The sequence below is a fragment of the Dromiciops gliroides genome, chromosome 3 (assembly GCF_019393635.1).
Source record: "Dromiciops gliroides isolate mDroGli1 chromosome 3, mDroGli1.pri, whole genome shotgun sequence".
Classification (NCBI taxonomy): domain Eukaryota; kingdom Metazoa; phylum Chordata; class Mammalia; order Microbiotheria; family Microbiotheriidae; genus Dromiciops; species Dromiciops gliroides.
Genome location: NC_057863.1, coordinates 544,942,021 through 544,958,262, shown reverse-complemented (window position 1 = coordinate 544,958,262; position 16,242 = coordinate 544,942,021). Strand labels below are relative to the sequence as shown.

Sequence of the window (16,242 nt, the reverse complement as noted above, 5' to 3'; positions counted from 1 at the left end):
GGCAATAAAAGGTAATTTAATGACTGTAATTGTTTTGACTTCCTAGATTCCTGCCGCCACCTGGTGGACAGAACTACCTATCAATGTCTAAGGGTCAAGTGGAAGGCATCCTTAGGAGACAAACTAGTAGGAACCTGAGTCTGCCTGTCTGTCTGCCAGTCTCCTTTAAAAAAAAAAAAAGTGGAAGAAACAGACCCAGAGAGAGAGAAAGTGATTTGTAAAATGTCAGACAGCAGGTCTCTGAAAGACTCCAAGTCTTTCGACTTCTCTGCTTCTTTTCAACTTCATCTGTCATCCCTTGACAAATATATGAGTACTCTATGCAATGTTATGGTCATTGAAAACAAATGAAAGGGAGAAATTCCATGCATTTTTAAAGAAACCTCCCCAAATGAGGGCAAATTAATCCCTATCCCTGGGCCTCAGATTTCCTCTTTTATTTATTTTTTTAAGGTTGAGTGAGATTCATTCAGCAAATGTATGCAGAACTTTCTTGTACTCAGCACTGGAAGAAATATGAAGGCGAAGACTGTTTTTCATCTTTGTCTCTTTCCTGCCTAGCACAGGGCTTTGCACATAGTAGATACTGTATAGTTATTGAGTTCAATTAAAATCGAAGCATTTGTCTTCTCTAAACCTATATTCCCCATCTGTACAAATGGAGATATTTATACTATCTGCCTCTCAGGGTTATGCTAGAAGATTTAGAGAGTTCTAGAGGGAGATTCAGGAGACAGGAAGGACAACTCTGGAACTAACATGAATTTACTATATATTCTTTTAAAAATGTAAGCTATATATAACAGAGAATTATGACTGTATACAACCCTCTTTTTCTTTTAAAAATATATGGAAATAGTAAAGTTTTATAATTTTCAAGTAAAAAACCCAAAAGAGTTCAAATTTTTAAAATGAACAAATTTCTTTAGAAGTATTTTTATTATCTTTCTTGATAGAGTTTAAGAATTTAGGACAGGAACCACATCTATTCATCATATTCACTCCCCCAAGGCTGAGCTCTAGGCTCTGTACACAATGTTTCTCAACACAGATTTGTTGAATAAATGAAGCACTTTATAATATGCTATCTTTTGGTGTCCTCTAAGTTTGTGGGCCAGTCTATCCTAAGACTATGACAATTCCCTTTTCCTCATGGGCCTGAGTTTCAATAAAATTAGGGAATTGCACAAGACTACACAGTTAGCGGCAAAACCCAGAATTCCAGATTTCCAATCTAGTAATGATAACTCACATCACAGGCCATAAAGTGCTATGGAATTATTATTTAATTTGATCTTTACATCAATGAATAAATATTTATTAAGTTCCTACTATGTGCCATACACTGTGCTAACCTCTGGGGATACAAAGATAAAAATGAAAGTGAAAAAATTCTTGCCTTCAGGGATGCTTCCATTCTATTAGTAAGATTCACAATGTCCTCATATAGGTAAAGAGGTGAGTGTGTGTGTGTGTCTGTGTGTGTGTGTGTGTGCACATGCTCGAGTGTGAGAGAGAGACAGACAGAGACAAACAGATTTGGGGAGATTACTAACAAAGACGTCTTGTTTATAGAGGTAGCTCTGGGCTGTCTTAAAGGGAGCTAGTGAGGTATAGTAAAAGCATTATTCCCATTTTATAGATGAATAAATTGAGGTTCAGGCAAAGTAACTTGCCCAAAGTCAAATAGTTAACATCAGCTGGGGTGGGAGCCTAGGCCTTGTTCCAAATGCAGTCTCTTTTTTTTGTTTGTTTTTTGTTTTTAGTGAGGCAATTGGGGTCAAGTGACTTGCCCAGGGTCACACAGCTAGTAAGTGTTAAGTGTCTGAGGCCGGATTTGAACTCAGGTACTCCTTACTCCAGGGCCAGTGCTCTATCCACTGCACCACCTAGCTGCCCCTCAAATGCAGTCTCTTTACACTATGCTATGTACCTCCTAGTACTTTTTTTTTCTTTTTTTTTTTCTTTTTTAGTGAGGCAATTGGGGTCAAGTGACTTGCCCAGGGTCACACAGCTAGTAAGTGTTAAATGTCTGAGGCCAGATTTGAACTCAGGTACTCCTGACTCCAGGGCCGGTGCTCCATCCACTGCCCCACCTAGCCGCCCCCCCTCCTAGTACTTTTTAGGACACTGGTTTCATGCCTCCACCGCAGAACTGTAAATGCGTAATGACAGACAAGAGTTTTTTGTGTCTTGGTTTTTTTCCCTATTCCTAGCACAATACTAACCACAAGGCACAGACTCAGTAAACAGAAAATTAAATTGCCTCACCTAGAAATTGTTAGGTCTTCAGTGTAGCATGGTAGAGCAGTTCTCATATAATAGTAGAAAAGTATCACCATGGGAAACTGAGGAAATACAGAAAAGAAATTGTCAGGAATGCTACATATTTCAGAACTCCACCAGGGGGCACCCTTGGAATAAGATCTTAGAACCAGTCTTGTTAACCTGAACACTGCCTTCTCCAAAAACTTTCTTCCCCACCTATTCCCTGCATGTCCTGTTCCTCCCCCCCCCCTTCAAAATAGGTACTAGCAGTGCTACGTTCCAGGCAGTTAGGAGGTACAGTGGATAGAATACCAGGCCTGGAGTCAGAAACATTCTTCTTTATGAGTTGAAATCTGGCCTCACACATTTATTAGCTATGTGACCCTGGGCAAGTCATGCAACCTTGTTTGCCTCAGTTTCCTCATCTGTAAAATGAACTGGAGAAGGAAATGGCAAACCACTCCAGTATCTTTGCTAAGAAAACCCCAAACAGGGTCACAAAGTTGGGCATGACTGAATAACAAAGTGCTATCTTCTCCCACACACTGGTCTTTCTCTTTAGAATTGGCAATGTGGGACTGTCAGAGGGGTTCTGGATCTTGAGTCAGAAGACCTGGGTTGGCATCCAAGTTCTACCACTTGTGCAACACTGAGCAAGTTACTTCTCTCTGGGCATTTTTCTCATCTGTAAAATGACAGTGTTGGATTAGTTGCTTCCTCCAGTTTGAAATCCTAAGGGTCCTATGACATTCTTTGTCAGGCAGGAGTATAAGGCAGGTAAGATGGAGCTCACTTTAGCTTGGTTCTTGGACTTCTCACTGAAGAAGAGAGAAGAAAAGCACCCAGGAAAGATCCTGACACTAGCAAAGAAGGTGGCTTCTGGGGGCAGCTAGGTGGCATAGTGGATAGAGCACCGGCCCTGAAGTCAGGAGTACCTGAGTTCAAATCTGGCCTCAGACACTTAACACTTACTAGTTGTGTGACCCTGGACAAGTCACTTTGCCTCACAAAAAAAAAAAAAAGGTGGCTTCTAACTAGCAGCTCTTTCCCCTGAGGAAGTCCTTAGGAAATAAGACAGTGCATGGCAAGTGCCTTAGACCAGAAGTGCAAACCTGGCTGCCAGCCCTGGCTGTGCTACTGACTCTTATGTGTTACTTTAAGTGGGTTCCTTCACCTGTGCCTCAGTTTCTTCCTCTGTAAAAATGAAGGGTTTAGATGCATGGTCTCTAAGGGTCTTTCTGGCTCAGACATTCTATGGTGGTCCATAACAGTCCTCTCCAGTGAAGACTGAAAAGAACTAAACGTGTTACAAGGGCAGACTGGGGGCACCACAAAGTTCTTTTTCATCCTGTACCTAGGACTTATAGTCCTGACTAAATGAGGGACTTACCACCAGAAAGGGCACAAGATCACCGTCAGGAGTGGAGAGGACCTTGAAACAGCCAATGCCATCATATAAGCACATAGAGACTTGGAGCTAGAAGGGACCTTAAAGGTTAGTGGCCCAATCTTCTCATGCTAAAGATGAAGAAACTGAGGCTCAGAAAAATTGTCACATGCTCCAAGTTTCAAAGGTAGTAAGTGACAAAGCCAGGACTCACAGCCTGGTCCTTTGACTCCACACCTCATGTTCTTTCCTACTCTCCTCTAACTTGAAGGTTTATAAAGTTAGTTTTCTTTATAATCCTCTTGAGGAGACAAGGACTCCAAGAATAATTCGTCCCCATTTCATGGCTAAGGACAGAGGAGCTCCAGGTTGTGAGAGACAGACTCCCGGACATCTAGCTATTAAATGTTAGTACTGGGATTCGAGCCCAGGTGTCTTTGTGACTCCAAATCCAGTGCCTTGCACCACACTGCTTCTCATGTGGCATCCCAGAGATTACAGTCTGGCTTGACTCCTTAAAGAGAGTTTAAGATGTCAGATGGGGAAGGGACCTTAGTCCAAAGAATGGCAGGACTGTAAGGGGCCTTAATGTCCAGCCTGGACGGAAGCTTAAGAGATCATTTATTTCAGGCCCCTCATTTTACCGAAGAGGAAAAAGAAGGCCGGATGGAAGAAAAGATTTGTCCAGGGCTAGACAATGAGCTGGCTGTAGAGCCGGAGCCGGGATTCCGATCTCTTGTCTCCCAGCCAAGGCGCCTTCCTCTACATTCTGCCATTTCAGAGTTAAGGATTAAGAAGCAGTGGGAGAAGAGAAAAGGGGGGAAGAGGACATAGTCAGGTGGGAGGGGAAAGTAAAGGAGATGGGAGCTCAAGAGAAAAGAAGGGTGTGGAGCCAAGAGGAGTCGAAGAAAGATCAGGGAAGGGGCTGAGGGAAGAGTGGTATGGGGGAGAGAATGAGAGGAAAAGCAGGAAGATAAATGTATAAGAAGTGGGGGAGGGAGCAAGCAGAAGGGGAAGGGGGGTTAGAGGGGAAGGGGCAGAGCTATACGGTAAGAGGAAGGGAAGGGGGAAGGGAACTAAGGAGGGAAGGAAGAGAGAGCAGAGAAAGGGAGAAAACAGACCACGGGAAGGGGAGGGGGGATTTATAAAGTGGTGGAGGTGAAAGGGAGAGCAGAGAGAACAAGAACAAGGGAAGGTGTGAAGGGAGAGGCAGGAGATGGGGCCAAAGCTGTAGAAGAAAGGCGAAGGGAACTGTGGAGGGCAGGAGGGAGTGGAGCAAAGAAAAGGGGAGGAGAAGAGAGGGGAAAGAAAGAGCCAAGGGGCAGCAGAGGAGAGATGTGAGGAGGGAGCGCCAAGAAGGAGCCCGGGACTGTGAAAGGGAGGGAAGGGAGGGAGGAAGGAGTGCGCTGGGAGGGCAGTGCAGCCCCGAGCGTGATGGGCTCCCCGGCTGCGCTGGTGCTGCTGGTGCTGCTGGTCCTGGAGCTGGGGGCCGGCGCCCGGGCCGAGGAGGTGGGGGGCGGCCCGGGCCGGGGCCGCGGCGAGGACACGTTCTCGGCACTGCAGAGCGTGGAGCGGGCGCTGGGTCCCGAGCGGGAGCTGCTGCGGCTGCTGGAAGGCTACGTGCGGGGTGAGGAGGCCCGTCTGCGGGACCTGCGCAGGTGAGAGCGGCCCAGCGACCGGGAGGCCGGGCGCGTGGGCGTGTGTGTCCCTGTGTGTGCGTGTGTGTGCGCCCCTGGATGTGCCTGTGTGTGGGAGCGCGCGGGATCCTGACCCACTGACCCTCTGACACTCCGTGTGTGTGTGACACTGTACACTTGTGTGCGGGAGAACACTCTGGACGCTGACCTACTGACCCTTTGGCTACTTAGGAAACTTCAAGTGTGTGATGCAGACTGTGTGTCTCTGGGTATGTGATATATGAGGATCAAATGAGACTGTGTAGACAGCATTTTGCCACCCTTAAAACACTATAGAAAAACTATCTGTTACTATTATTGAGCAAGTGGTGTGTATTTTGAGACTGACAGCCTGAGACACAGGATGCGACAAGGAAACTCTATGTAACTCCAGAGATACAATATGTGACACCATGGAAAGCCGTGTGCTGTGAGATAGCACGCGTGACATTGTCCCTGTAAAGTGTACTAGGCTCCTATTTGAGACACAGTGTGAGACACAGGGACACTGAGACAGCATGGGTATTTCAGTGGATGAAAGGCCAAATGGGTGTAGGAGAAGCACAGATGGTGGGCTGGCTGTGAGCTCTTACAGGACTGAGACTTAGCCAGCTCTGAAGAAAGACCTTAGAGGCAGTGTGGCAGAGTAGACAGGAAGAGAGACATTCAGAAAGACCTAGCTTCAAATCCCACCTCTGACTTAATATTTCCTGAGTCACCCTGGGCAAGTCATTTAACTAATTAGTACCCCAGGAAATTTTCTAAAACCATTAAGGCACATAGCAGTTACAGACCTGATCTGCTTTGGTAGAATGAGTTTCCTTCCTGGGAGATCCTACACTGATGAAATTACAGGTCTAGACCAAAACCTAAACTAAGAGCCTGTATTAATTCTGTTTGTGTATTCCCTAGTGCCCAGCACACAGGGATTTGCACATAACAGGTGTTTGTTTAATACCTGGAGAAATATCTCCCCATAGTACTCAAGGAATGGGTTTTAAATGGAAGTGAACTGAATGGAGACACTGTGCAGAACCATGTGTATGTGTGAAGGATGGTGTGTTAATATTTACTCTGTGTGCCAGTGATACTGAGTATGTGTGTGACATTGTATGGGTCACACTGAGCGAGTCAACATTACCCTGTATGAATATATAGCACTGTGAGTTATGCAGACTGAGTGGGGCCAGAAACACCTTAAATGAGACGGTGTGATACTGAGGGGGCATGGCTGTGACCTTGACACCAGTCCCTGATGACTCCTGACTCCTGTGACTTGGAATGATTGTGTTTTATACTGTGGCTCAGACAGACACAGACGGAGACTGAGACACATGGGAGGAAGAGAGAGATTCTGTTTGTGACAGTGAACAGCTGAGCATTGGAACACAAGCTATATATGACTGCACATACAAAGAATGGTGTATTTTTTTTGGTCAGTTAGCCTGTGTGTGTGTGTGTGTGTGTGTGTGTGTGTGTGTGTGTGTGTGTGTGTAACAAAGTTTATCTACATGTATAAAATATGCATGAGCATGTGCCTTAAAAATAAATGATAATGGCAGTTTTGCTGATGATGTAATGGTGGGGGATGCTAAAGAATCTTTTTTTTTCTTCCATATTCCCATAAACTTCACTTTCATCAATTTCTTTGAAATGGATTATTTGTCCAAGATTTTGTGGATCCAAGTCCAGAAAGAGCCAGAAAATATAGTTTACAGGAGCCAGTTCATACTAGCTTTTGAGAGCCTGATTATTAAATGTTCAGTGTGAGCATTTGTACCTTGTTGTTCAGTTGTTTCAGTCATCTCCAACTCTTTGTGACCCGAATTTTGGGGTTTTCTTGGCAAAATACTGGAGTGGTTTGCCATTTCCTTTTCTAGTTCATTTTACAGATGAGGAAACTGAGGCAAACAGGGTTAAGTGATTTGCCCAGGGTCACGCAGGTAGATTTGAACTTATGAAGATGAATCTTCCTGATTCCAAGCCCAATTCTCTAACCACTGCACCACCCAGATATACCTTGGAAATTGGAAAATGATACAAATCAGGGCTTGATTCATTGTTTTGTTGATTACTGAATCTAGAATCTAGACTTATGAAAGTGATAGGAAAAAAGTTAATAATACAACCAAAATTTAAAAGTTTCTGGCATGTACATCACTCCCCCCAAGAGCTGGTTGTTAAACATTTACCAACACTCTACTGTATATACATAACTACAATACAAATAAGAGTTTAATAAGTAGTGACACAATGTACACAGAAGGTACAACAATAAATTTTGTTTCTAAACCCCCTAGATTGTAGATTCCTTGAGAGCAGGACCTGTCATATCTATTCTTGTATTCTCAGTGGTGAGTATGTTATCAGTCGACAAACATTTATTAAGTGCTTACTATTGTGCCAAGCACTGTGCTAAGCAGACAGTGCTTAAGAGGTCTACACTTACTGCCTCCACCAGTTCCTCACCGGCTCACAGAATCACATCCCAGCTGGAAGGGAAGGAACCTCAGGTCCTAGGTCCAGTCGACCCCAAACCTTGAAAAGAATCACCAGTGTACCTTAAGGGGTCTCCAGTCATCACTGCCTGCTGAAGCAGCCTGTTCCACTTTTGTATAGCTCCTATCATTAGGAAGATTTTCCTTAAATCTAGCTGGCATGTGTCTCTTAGCAACATCCACTCGTTATTCTTGGTTTTGATTCTGGAGCCAAACGAGTCTTCTCCCTCTTCCCTTCAGATGTCACCTCTTAAATCTTCTTTTCTCTCGGCTAAACATTCCCAGTTATTTCATTCAATCCCCAGATGACATGATCTTGAGGACCCTCATCATACTGGTCAACCTCCTGTACACACATTCCAGCTTGACAGTATCCTTCCTCAAAAGGGACTCTCAGCCTGGACACAAGACTCTAGGTGAAGGGCCCAGCAGGACTGTCCTATCTGCTGTCTCGACTCCTATACACTGGGCATCTCAATGCCATCTAAGATTGTGCCAGGGTTTCTGGATGCCATATTGCTCTTTTGACTCATCTGGAACTTTCAGTCCACTCAAATCCCCCAACCATTTCCACATGACTTAATGTCTAGCCATACCTCTCCATCTTGTATTTAACAAGTTGGTGTTCTGAAGCCAAATGTGAGATTTTACATTTGGATATCGGGAGACTGGATCCAAAAAATGTTGGCAGGCTAAAAGATTGGGCTGAATTTAATAAATTAAAACTAAATATGGCTCCAGAGGGCAGAGCTAGGAACACTGACTAGTAGATTTGGGGAGACAGATTTGGGTTCAAAATGTATGTATATATCCTATAATAATCTACACATAGATTATTAGATACGCATGATATTATATATAATATATGTACATACACACACAAACCCAACAACTCCCTAACAATGAGAATTCTCCAAAAGCAGAGTGGGAGAGGTAGTGGGTTCCCCATCACTCGAGGTCTTCAAAGGGAAGGTGGTTGACTGCTTGTTGGGGATACCGTAGAGGGAATACTTGCTTAGGTATGGAGACCCTGGATGGCCTCTGAGGCACTTTCAGACTTTATGAATCATCTTAGAATATCATTGAATGAAATGAAGTTTCATCTGGTAGGATGAGTTGCCCTCTGAGGGCCCTTCTAACTGTGATCCTCTCTGATTTCTAGTTGGGGTAGGGTTAGGAGATGTGGGAGATCAAGGGAGGCTTCATGGAGTAGGCGGATATTGAAGGCATAGAATTTTATCTGTGCTACATCTGTAAACTTCACATCACATACGTCATGCCAAAATCTGTACCTGCCATGTTACAGAGAGGGGACTGCACCCTGTTTGCTGTCATTGTATCTTTGCCATGACCCTGCTCCAGGTTCTATCATAGAACAAATCCCTTTCTGTGTAAGATTATTCTCCATCTGAAGCTCAGTGAGAATTTGCAGGTCCCCCTACTTCCTCCATAGAGGAACATGGTACCAAAATCAATGTATTTAGTGTCAGAAAAGTAGGTTTTTATCCTGGCTTTAATACTTACCTCTGTGACCTTGTTCAAGTCACTTAACCTCCAGCCCTCAGTTTACCCATTTGTAAGATAATGGGAATGACACTAGATTAGAAGTCTCCTGTGTGGCCATGGATGCATCATTTCCCATCTCTGGGCCTCCAAAAATGTGGGGTTGATTAGGATTCTTAATCTAGAGTCTATAAACTTTTTTTTTTTGGTGAGGCAATTGAGGTTAAGTGACTTGCACAGGGTCACACAGCTAGTGTAAAGTGTCTGAGGCCAGATTTGAACTCAGGTCCTCCTGAATCCAAAGCCAGTGCTCTATCCACTGCACCACCTAGCTGCCCCTATAAACTTATTTTTTAATGGTTCGATAACTTATTTCAATATGATTAGTTTCCTTTGTAATACTATGTATTTTATTTTATGTACTTAAAGACATTATTCAGAGAAAGGGTCCTTAGGCTTCATCAGAATGACAGAGGGGTCCATGCCAAAAAATAAATAAGAAGCCCTGGCAAACTCTAAGGTCCCTCCCAGTACTTGGGAGTACTATTTTTCAGTAGGGGCCTGCCTAGATGCATAAATCCATATTGGTAGGGGTAATGAGAATCTAATTATGTAACTAATTACATTCAGCTTCTGTCCCAGATTTGAGCAGATACAGACTTCCTTGCGCAAACAACGAAATGAGATATGCAAGGTATGTGAAAGAACTTTCCTTAATGCACATGTATTTGTGTGCATTAACATACACATGTGAGTGTGTATATACATATACACACATATGCAGAGAGAGAGGAGAAGGGAAAGGAGAAAGAGGGGAGAGGAGGGGAAGCAGAGAGAGGAAAGGAGAGGAGAGGAGAGAGAGAGGGAGAGAGGGAGAGGGGGGGAGACAGAGAGACAGAGAGACAGAGAGACAGAAAGACAGAGAGACAGAGAGAATATTAGCTTCTGGAGGAGAAACAAAAGCCCCAAAGGCTTCATGGTCTTGTTGAAATGAGGATTCTTAGTGCTGCCTAATCAGATAAAACATTTTTTCCCAGCTTCAGGATGGCTTCTTTTGACTTGAGAGAAGCATGCTGTCTACCCTGGGTGTAGAAGACAGCTAGTGGTTTCTTTGACTAAGAAATGAAATATTTGCTGAAGTGACTATAATGTCCTCCATTAATAACAACCATGCCCACTCTCCCTGGAAGGTGAATTCCAGGTTCAACCCGGGAATTAGTGCCCTAGTTGGAGAATCAGTAAAGCACGTGGAGTAACCTCTCTTGGTTGTCCAGAGTTATGTGATTGGGGCCTTGGGATGGCATCTTCCCAGATGGTGTTTGTTTCATGAAGCTATGGGGTCCCACATGGAATGAATATGGATTACACAAGAAAGCATCAAAGTGATGCATAGATATCAATTCATTCAACAAACATTGTGAAATGTCTTTCTGTGTTTCCTGTGAAGAAAAGACTCACAATTTAGATAAGAAATGACCTTCATGGAGGCTGACCCCTGTGAATGTCTTCATGGAGCTCCCGGTCTAGTAGGAAGATCAGATTCAACTCCAGATAAGTGTAATACAGTTTCACATAAGCACAAAGAGCTCTATGAGGTCTGAGAGGGATGGTGGTGACCACCCAGAGATCATAGGAGGCTTCCTCGAGGGGATGGTGTTTGAATTAGGTAGAAATTCCCTAGATGAAGAAGGGCATATTCTGGGCATAAGAAGCATAATAAGCAAATGTAAAAAGGAGAAAAAGCACTTTAGTTCATTAAATATCCAGTTTGGCCAGTGTGTATAGTATAGGGAGAGAAATAATAGGAAATAAGTCTGTCAAAGAGTGACTCCACATTGTGGAGGGCCTTGAGTGCCTGACAAAGTTTAAGCTTTACTTTGTATACACTAGGGAGCTACTGAAGATTTTTCGAGCAGAAGAGTGACTGGATCTATGCACAAGGAAGATTGTTTTGCTAGCAGTATGAAGAATGGATTGGAGGGAGGCAGAAGTGTGATGACAGGGAGATCTGTTAGGGGCCTTTTGTAATGATCTAAGGAAATGCTATGCTTTGGGGTCCTGGGAATAGAGAGGAAGGAACAGACATGAGACATATCAAGATGGTGAATCAATAGGAATTAGTGACAGCTTGGATACAAGACATGGGGGGAAGGATCACAGGCTACCAGCTCCTAGATTTCAAGTATGGGAGGCTAGGCAAAAGGTGGTCCAAAATGTATAAAAAATTCTTTTCCTGTGGCAATTTTTCAGTACGGAAATGGATTTTAATTTCCTCTATTTCGCTTTGAAATCTCCCAGTCCCTCCCTTATCCCTTTGGTATGCCATACTTTCAGCTCCTCCCACTTAACAACATTAATGTATTCCAAACCCCAGATAATTCTGTGGTTGAATGAGTTTGAGAAATATTGCTTTGGCAGGGCTAAGACAAAGCCACGGCTTCCCCGTGTCTGAGAACCAAATGAGAAACAGCTTGGATGGAAACTGCCCATGTGCTGAGCTTGTCCAAACCCCTGAGGCTCCTAGGGCTGAGGCAGAGATTGGGTTACAAGTTTTTGTGCAAATTCTTTAAAGAGAGGATCTGATTTTCCACTTTCAGCAGGATTTGCTGGGGAGGGGGGAATGCTTTTAAGAAACAATGAGATTTGAATCCAGCATCCAGGATTTAGGGCCCCTGGAAATCAGCTCTGTTGTATCCAAGACTGGGCAGCCAGCCAACATCTAGACTCCTTACTGGACTCAGGTGTCAGTGGATCGCTTCTCTCTTTGTGTGACAGCAAAACCCTATGTGGCAGAGTCGGGGTGGAACTGGTGAGCCTACACAGAAGCCAAAATCCTAGGACTGCCTGGAAGGATCAAGAGAATTCACACTGGGACATAAGTTCCAGGGAGCAGGAAGAAATAATGTCAGTGTTGTAATGTCTCTGATTCACAGCAAGTCGTCATCCCTGGGCTTCTCCCTGTTCCCACTGTGTCTCACTTTCCTCTTATGGAGATAATCCTGGAGGCCTGGCTGGATATCTGGCCAACATCAGGGCTTGGCCATTAAATGAAGTTTTTTTGGTTAATAGTCATGGGGGAGATGATGAATGGAAATCATCAATGATTTCCATCTATTCTCAGAACCTCTGGACACCTCCCACCCCCACAATGAGCAGGAATGGCAACAAATCACAAATCATTTTCTCTGGAACTTTAAAGTTCACAAAGTCCTTTCCTGATGACATGCCAGTGAGGTAGGGTGTATAGGGATTATAAGCCTCATTTTACAGAAAAGGAAACTGAAGCTGAGAGAATACAAATGATTTGGGAGCAGGAGATCTCCTGGCTTCTAGGTTGGTGGTCTTTCCAAAATAATAAAATAACCAACTGACATTTACATAGACTTTATGGTTTGCAAAGCACTTTATATATATAAATTTATCGGATCCTCACAACCCTATGAAATAGGTGCTAACAGGATTTTGACCTCTCAGTAAGAAAACTCCCTTTACCAATCAACCTGTTCAATAATTTAACCTTAGGGAGTCAGGCAAATGGGTGGTATAGGGGAGAGAGTGCTGGATAGGATATTAGGAAGACCTGAATTCAACCCTTGCCTCAGACACTTGTCTGCTAGCTATATGACCCTGGGCAAGTCTAAAGCTCTGTGAGACTCAGTTTCCTTATCTGTAAAATGAGAGAGCAGGAATCCATGGTTTCTAAGGTATTTTTCCCCTCAACCCTAAATCTATGATATTATGAATTGCCAAGAGACAGGGAAGGGGACAGCCAGAGGTTAAGTGACTTGTTCAAGAGCACATAGTACATGTAAGAGAGTCTACCTGGGTCTTTCTGATTCTGAGGCTTGGCTCTCTGTATTCACTATGCCCTGCTGACTCTTCTTGACACCATCTCGTGGAAGCAGAAACTGACCCTCAGGGAGGTAAAGTGATTTGTCCTTGGCCCCACTCTGGGCAAGTTTCAAAGCCAGGATTTGAACACATCTTCCTGACCTATCCAGCATTCTATCCACTATGTCACACTGCCTGTAAAGTTCAAATCACTTAATTTTAACATTAGATACACACACTTCAATAATGCATAAATCTGTGAGTTCATCCATATGAGTACTACCTCCAATAACATGGAAGCCAGCCCCTCCATGCCTTAGTAAGTAAAGGTGTTTCTATGGTTTTAAAAAAAATACTCTCCTTATGACCATCCAACTGGTAGAGGGCCTTGAATGCCAGGAAAAAAATAATTTTACTTGACAGGTAAAATTATATGGCACTTTGAGATTTGCAATATATTGTCAGCACTTTACACAGTGCCTGGCACATTTGTTGGTTTTCAGCCATTTCAGTCATATCCAAGCCTTGGTGACCCCATCTGGGGTTTTCTTGGCAAAGATAATGCATACAGTAGACTCTTAATAAATGCTTATTAACTTGATTTATGTTACCTCTTTTGATCCTCACAACAATCCAATGAGGCAAGTGCTATCATTATTCCCATTTTACATATGAAGAAACAGGCTAAAGGAGAAGTGAAGTGACTTGTTCCAGGTCACAAGGCTAGTAAGTTTCTGAGGCAGGATTGGAACCCAGGTCTTCCTGACTCTATGCTCAGGGCTCTATTCACTGCACCATCTAGCTGCCTCTATAGCCTTCTCAAGCTCTCCACAGACCATTTCCAGACATGTCTAAGGGTCTGAGCTGGGTCTAAGCTGAAATTGAACTGTTTACTTCCCCTAGAAGTGACCAGCTTTCCTGTCAGTTCTTCGGTTCGGTTCATTAGCCTCTACCTAAGCTCCTTCCCCTCCTTTCACATATCCCTTCTATCCAACTATCCACCCTGGCCATCTTCCTACTCTCCCCTCTTCCCTACTACCCATCTCACCTCCTATTCTGGAAGCTATAGTCAAATCAATATTACCATTGCTTTAGAAAAAGGCAGTTCGAATTCTTAAGAAGATTTTCCTTGTGTGGAGCTGAGTTCTATTTAATCAATCAATTAACATTTATTAAGCACCTACTATGTGCCAGGTACTGTACTCCTTCCCATGTCTTCTAGATCTGCTTTCTGGTAGCCCTTCAAAGATCTGGAAACTGCTATCATGTCTCTCCTAAGTTGTTTCTCCCCCCGGATAAATACCCCCCACGTTTCTGATCCTGGCTTAGCACCATGCCTGGCATGTAATTCTTAATAAATACTTGACTTGACTTATGTTATTTCTTTTGATCTTCATACTGTTCCCGGTGAGGGAGGTGCTTTCACTATTCCCCTTTTACATTTGAGGAAATAGGCTAAGAGAGTATAGGTGCCTGGCCCAGGGTCATCTGATCTAGTATGACATGATCTCCAGTCCTGAACACCCACAGGAAGGACCCTTCCTAAAATGTGGTGTCCAGACAGGAAATAGCAGCAGAGTGCTATGGACCTCCCCTTTTTTCCCATCGCATATTATTACATTTATCTTTGCAAGCCAGGGATTCCCAACCTGGGCTATGAGAAGCTCGTCAAAGGATACAGGGAATCTTTACATGTAATGGAAAAAAATACTTTATTAATTAAAAAAAAAAAGGATACAGGGAAGGGGCAGCTAGGTGGTGCAGTGGATAGAGCACTAGCCCTGGATTCAGGAGGACCTGAGTTCAAATCCAGCCTCAGACACTTGACAATTACTAGCTGTATGACCCTGGGCAAGTCACTTAACCCCAATTGCCTCACACACACACACACACACACACACACACACACACACACAAATATATGGGGAAATTCTGGTACATAACTATATTGTCTTTTGAAGTGAATCTCTATGTCCATGGTAAACTCTATAGCTTATTTCCTTCCATATTGAAAAGAGGGTTTCAGGAAGGTTTACTAAAAGCCAAGAGGTACAGGGACTGAAATACTCCCAAGAGTGTCACATCTCCCACCCCATCTTATTCTTAACCCCTAACCCATGGCTTGGCGCATTTTTTTTTTTTTTTTGGTACAGGGATAGTCAGGTTATTTCATTGGTGAAGGGGACTCCCAGTTAGGAAATTCCTTCCTCCAATGCTAATCAATATCCTACTTACCACTTACAATCTTAGAGAGCTAAAAAGAGGTCAAGTAACCTGCCCAAGGTCACAGGATCACTATGTATCAGATAAATAACTTGAACCCAGGTCCTCCTGATTCTGATGGTGGCTCTCTAGACTTCATTATATGGTAACATATAACAGAAACTTAATAAATATTGGTTGAATTATGTGATGTTTATAATCTAACTGTGTTGTCTAAAAAATCTAATGTGTGGTCGCCTTAAATTAGAAGCTTTAGCACCAGTCTTTGTGCATTAAGCATTTATTAAAGCATCCTAGGTATTAGTAAAAAGGAGGACACGTGGAGTTCAGAAAGTTAAGAAAAGTTCTATCTAGCCTAGAGTTCCAATCTGGTCTGGTTCTTCCTCAAGTCCTCCACCATGAGCCTGCTTCAACCATAAACTCTTCTCAAACTGAGCGTGGAAGCTTTTTATAGGTCTGGAGCAGAGGCGGTTCTTACACTCTGCTTCAAGCTGATTGGTAGGCATCATCCAAATCCATTGGTTCACTGGACTTGAAGGTGGTCTCATGTTGAGTTCAAAGTCCTTAGCTTCTGAGAACAATACCTTCTTAAGGGCCAGCCAGGTGTGGTTACAATCTAATTAATTTAGGGGCAGCTAGGTGGCTCAGTGGATAGAGCACTGGCCCTGGAGTCAGGAGGACCTGAGTTCAAATCCAGCCTCAGACACTTAACACTTACTAGCTGTGTGACCCTGGGCAAGTGACTTAACCCCAATTGCCTCACTAAAAAAAAAAACAAAAAACAAAAACCCAAAAAAACCCCAATCTAATTAACTTGAAATAGGCTAATCAGCAAAGTCAATCACTCTCACTTAAT

General features: G+C 43.5%; 1 protein-coding gene across 1 annotated transcript in view; it reads left to right on the top strand.

The window, feature by feature from the left end:
* Positions 1 to 5,089: 5,089 nt before the first annotated feature.
* P4HA3 (prolyl 4-hydroxylase subunit alpha 3) overlaps positions 5,090 to 16,242 on the top strand; it is a 50,151-nt gene continuing 38,998 nt past the window's right edge. The window contains 1 exon segment of the mRNA XM_043995620.1: positions 5,090 to 5,313. Within this exon segment, the coding sequence (XP_043851555.1) occupies positions 5,090 to 5,313 (224 nt within the window).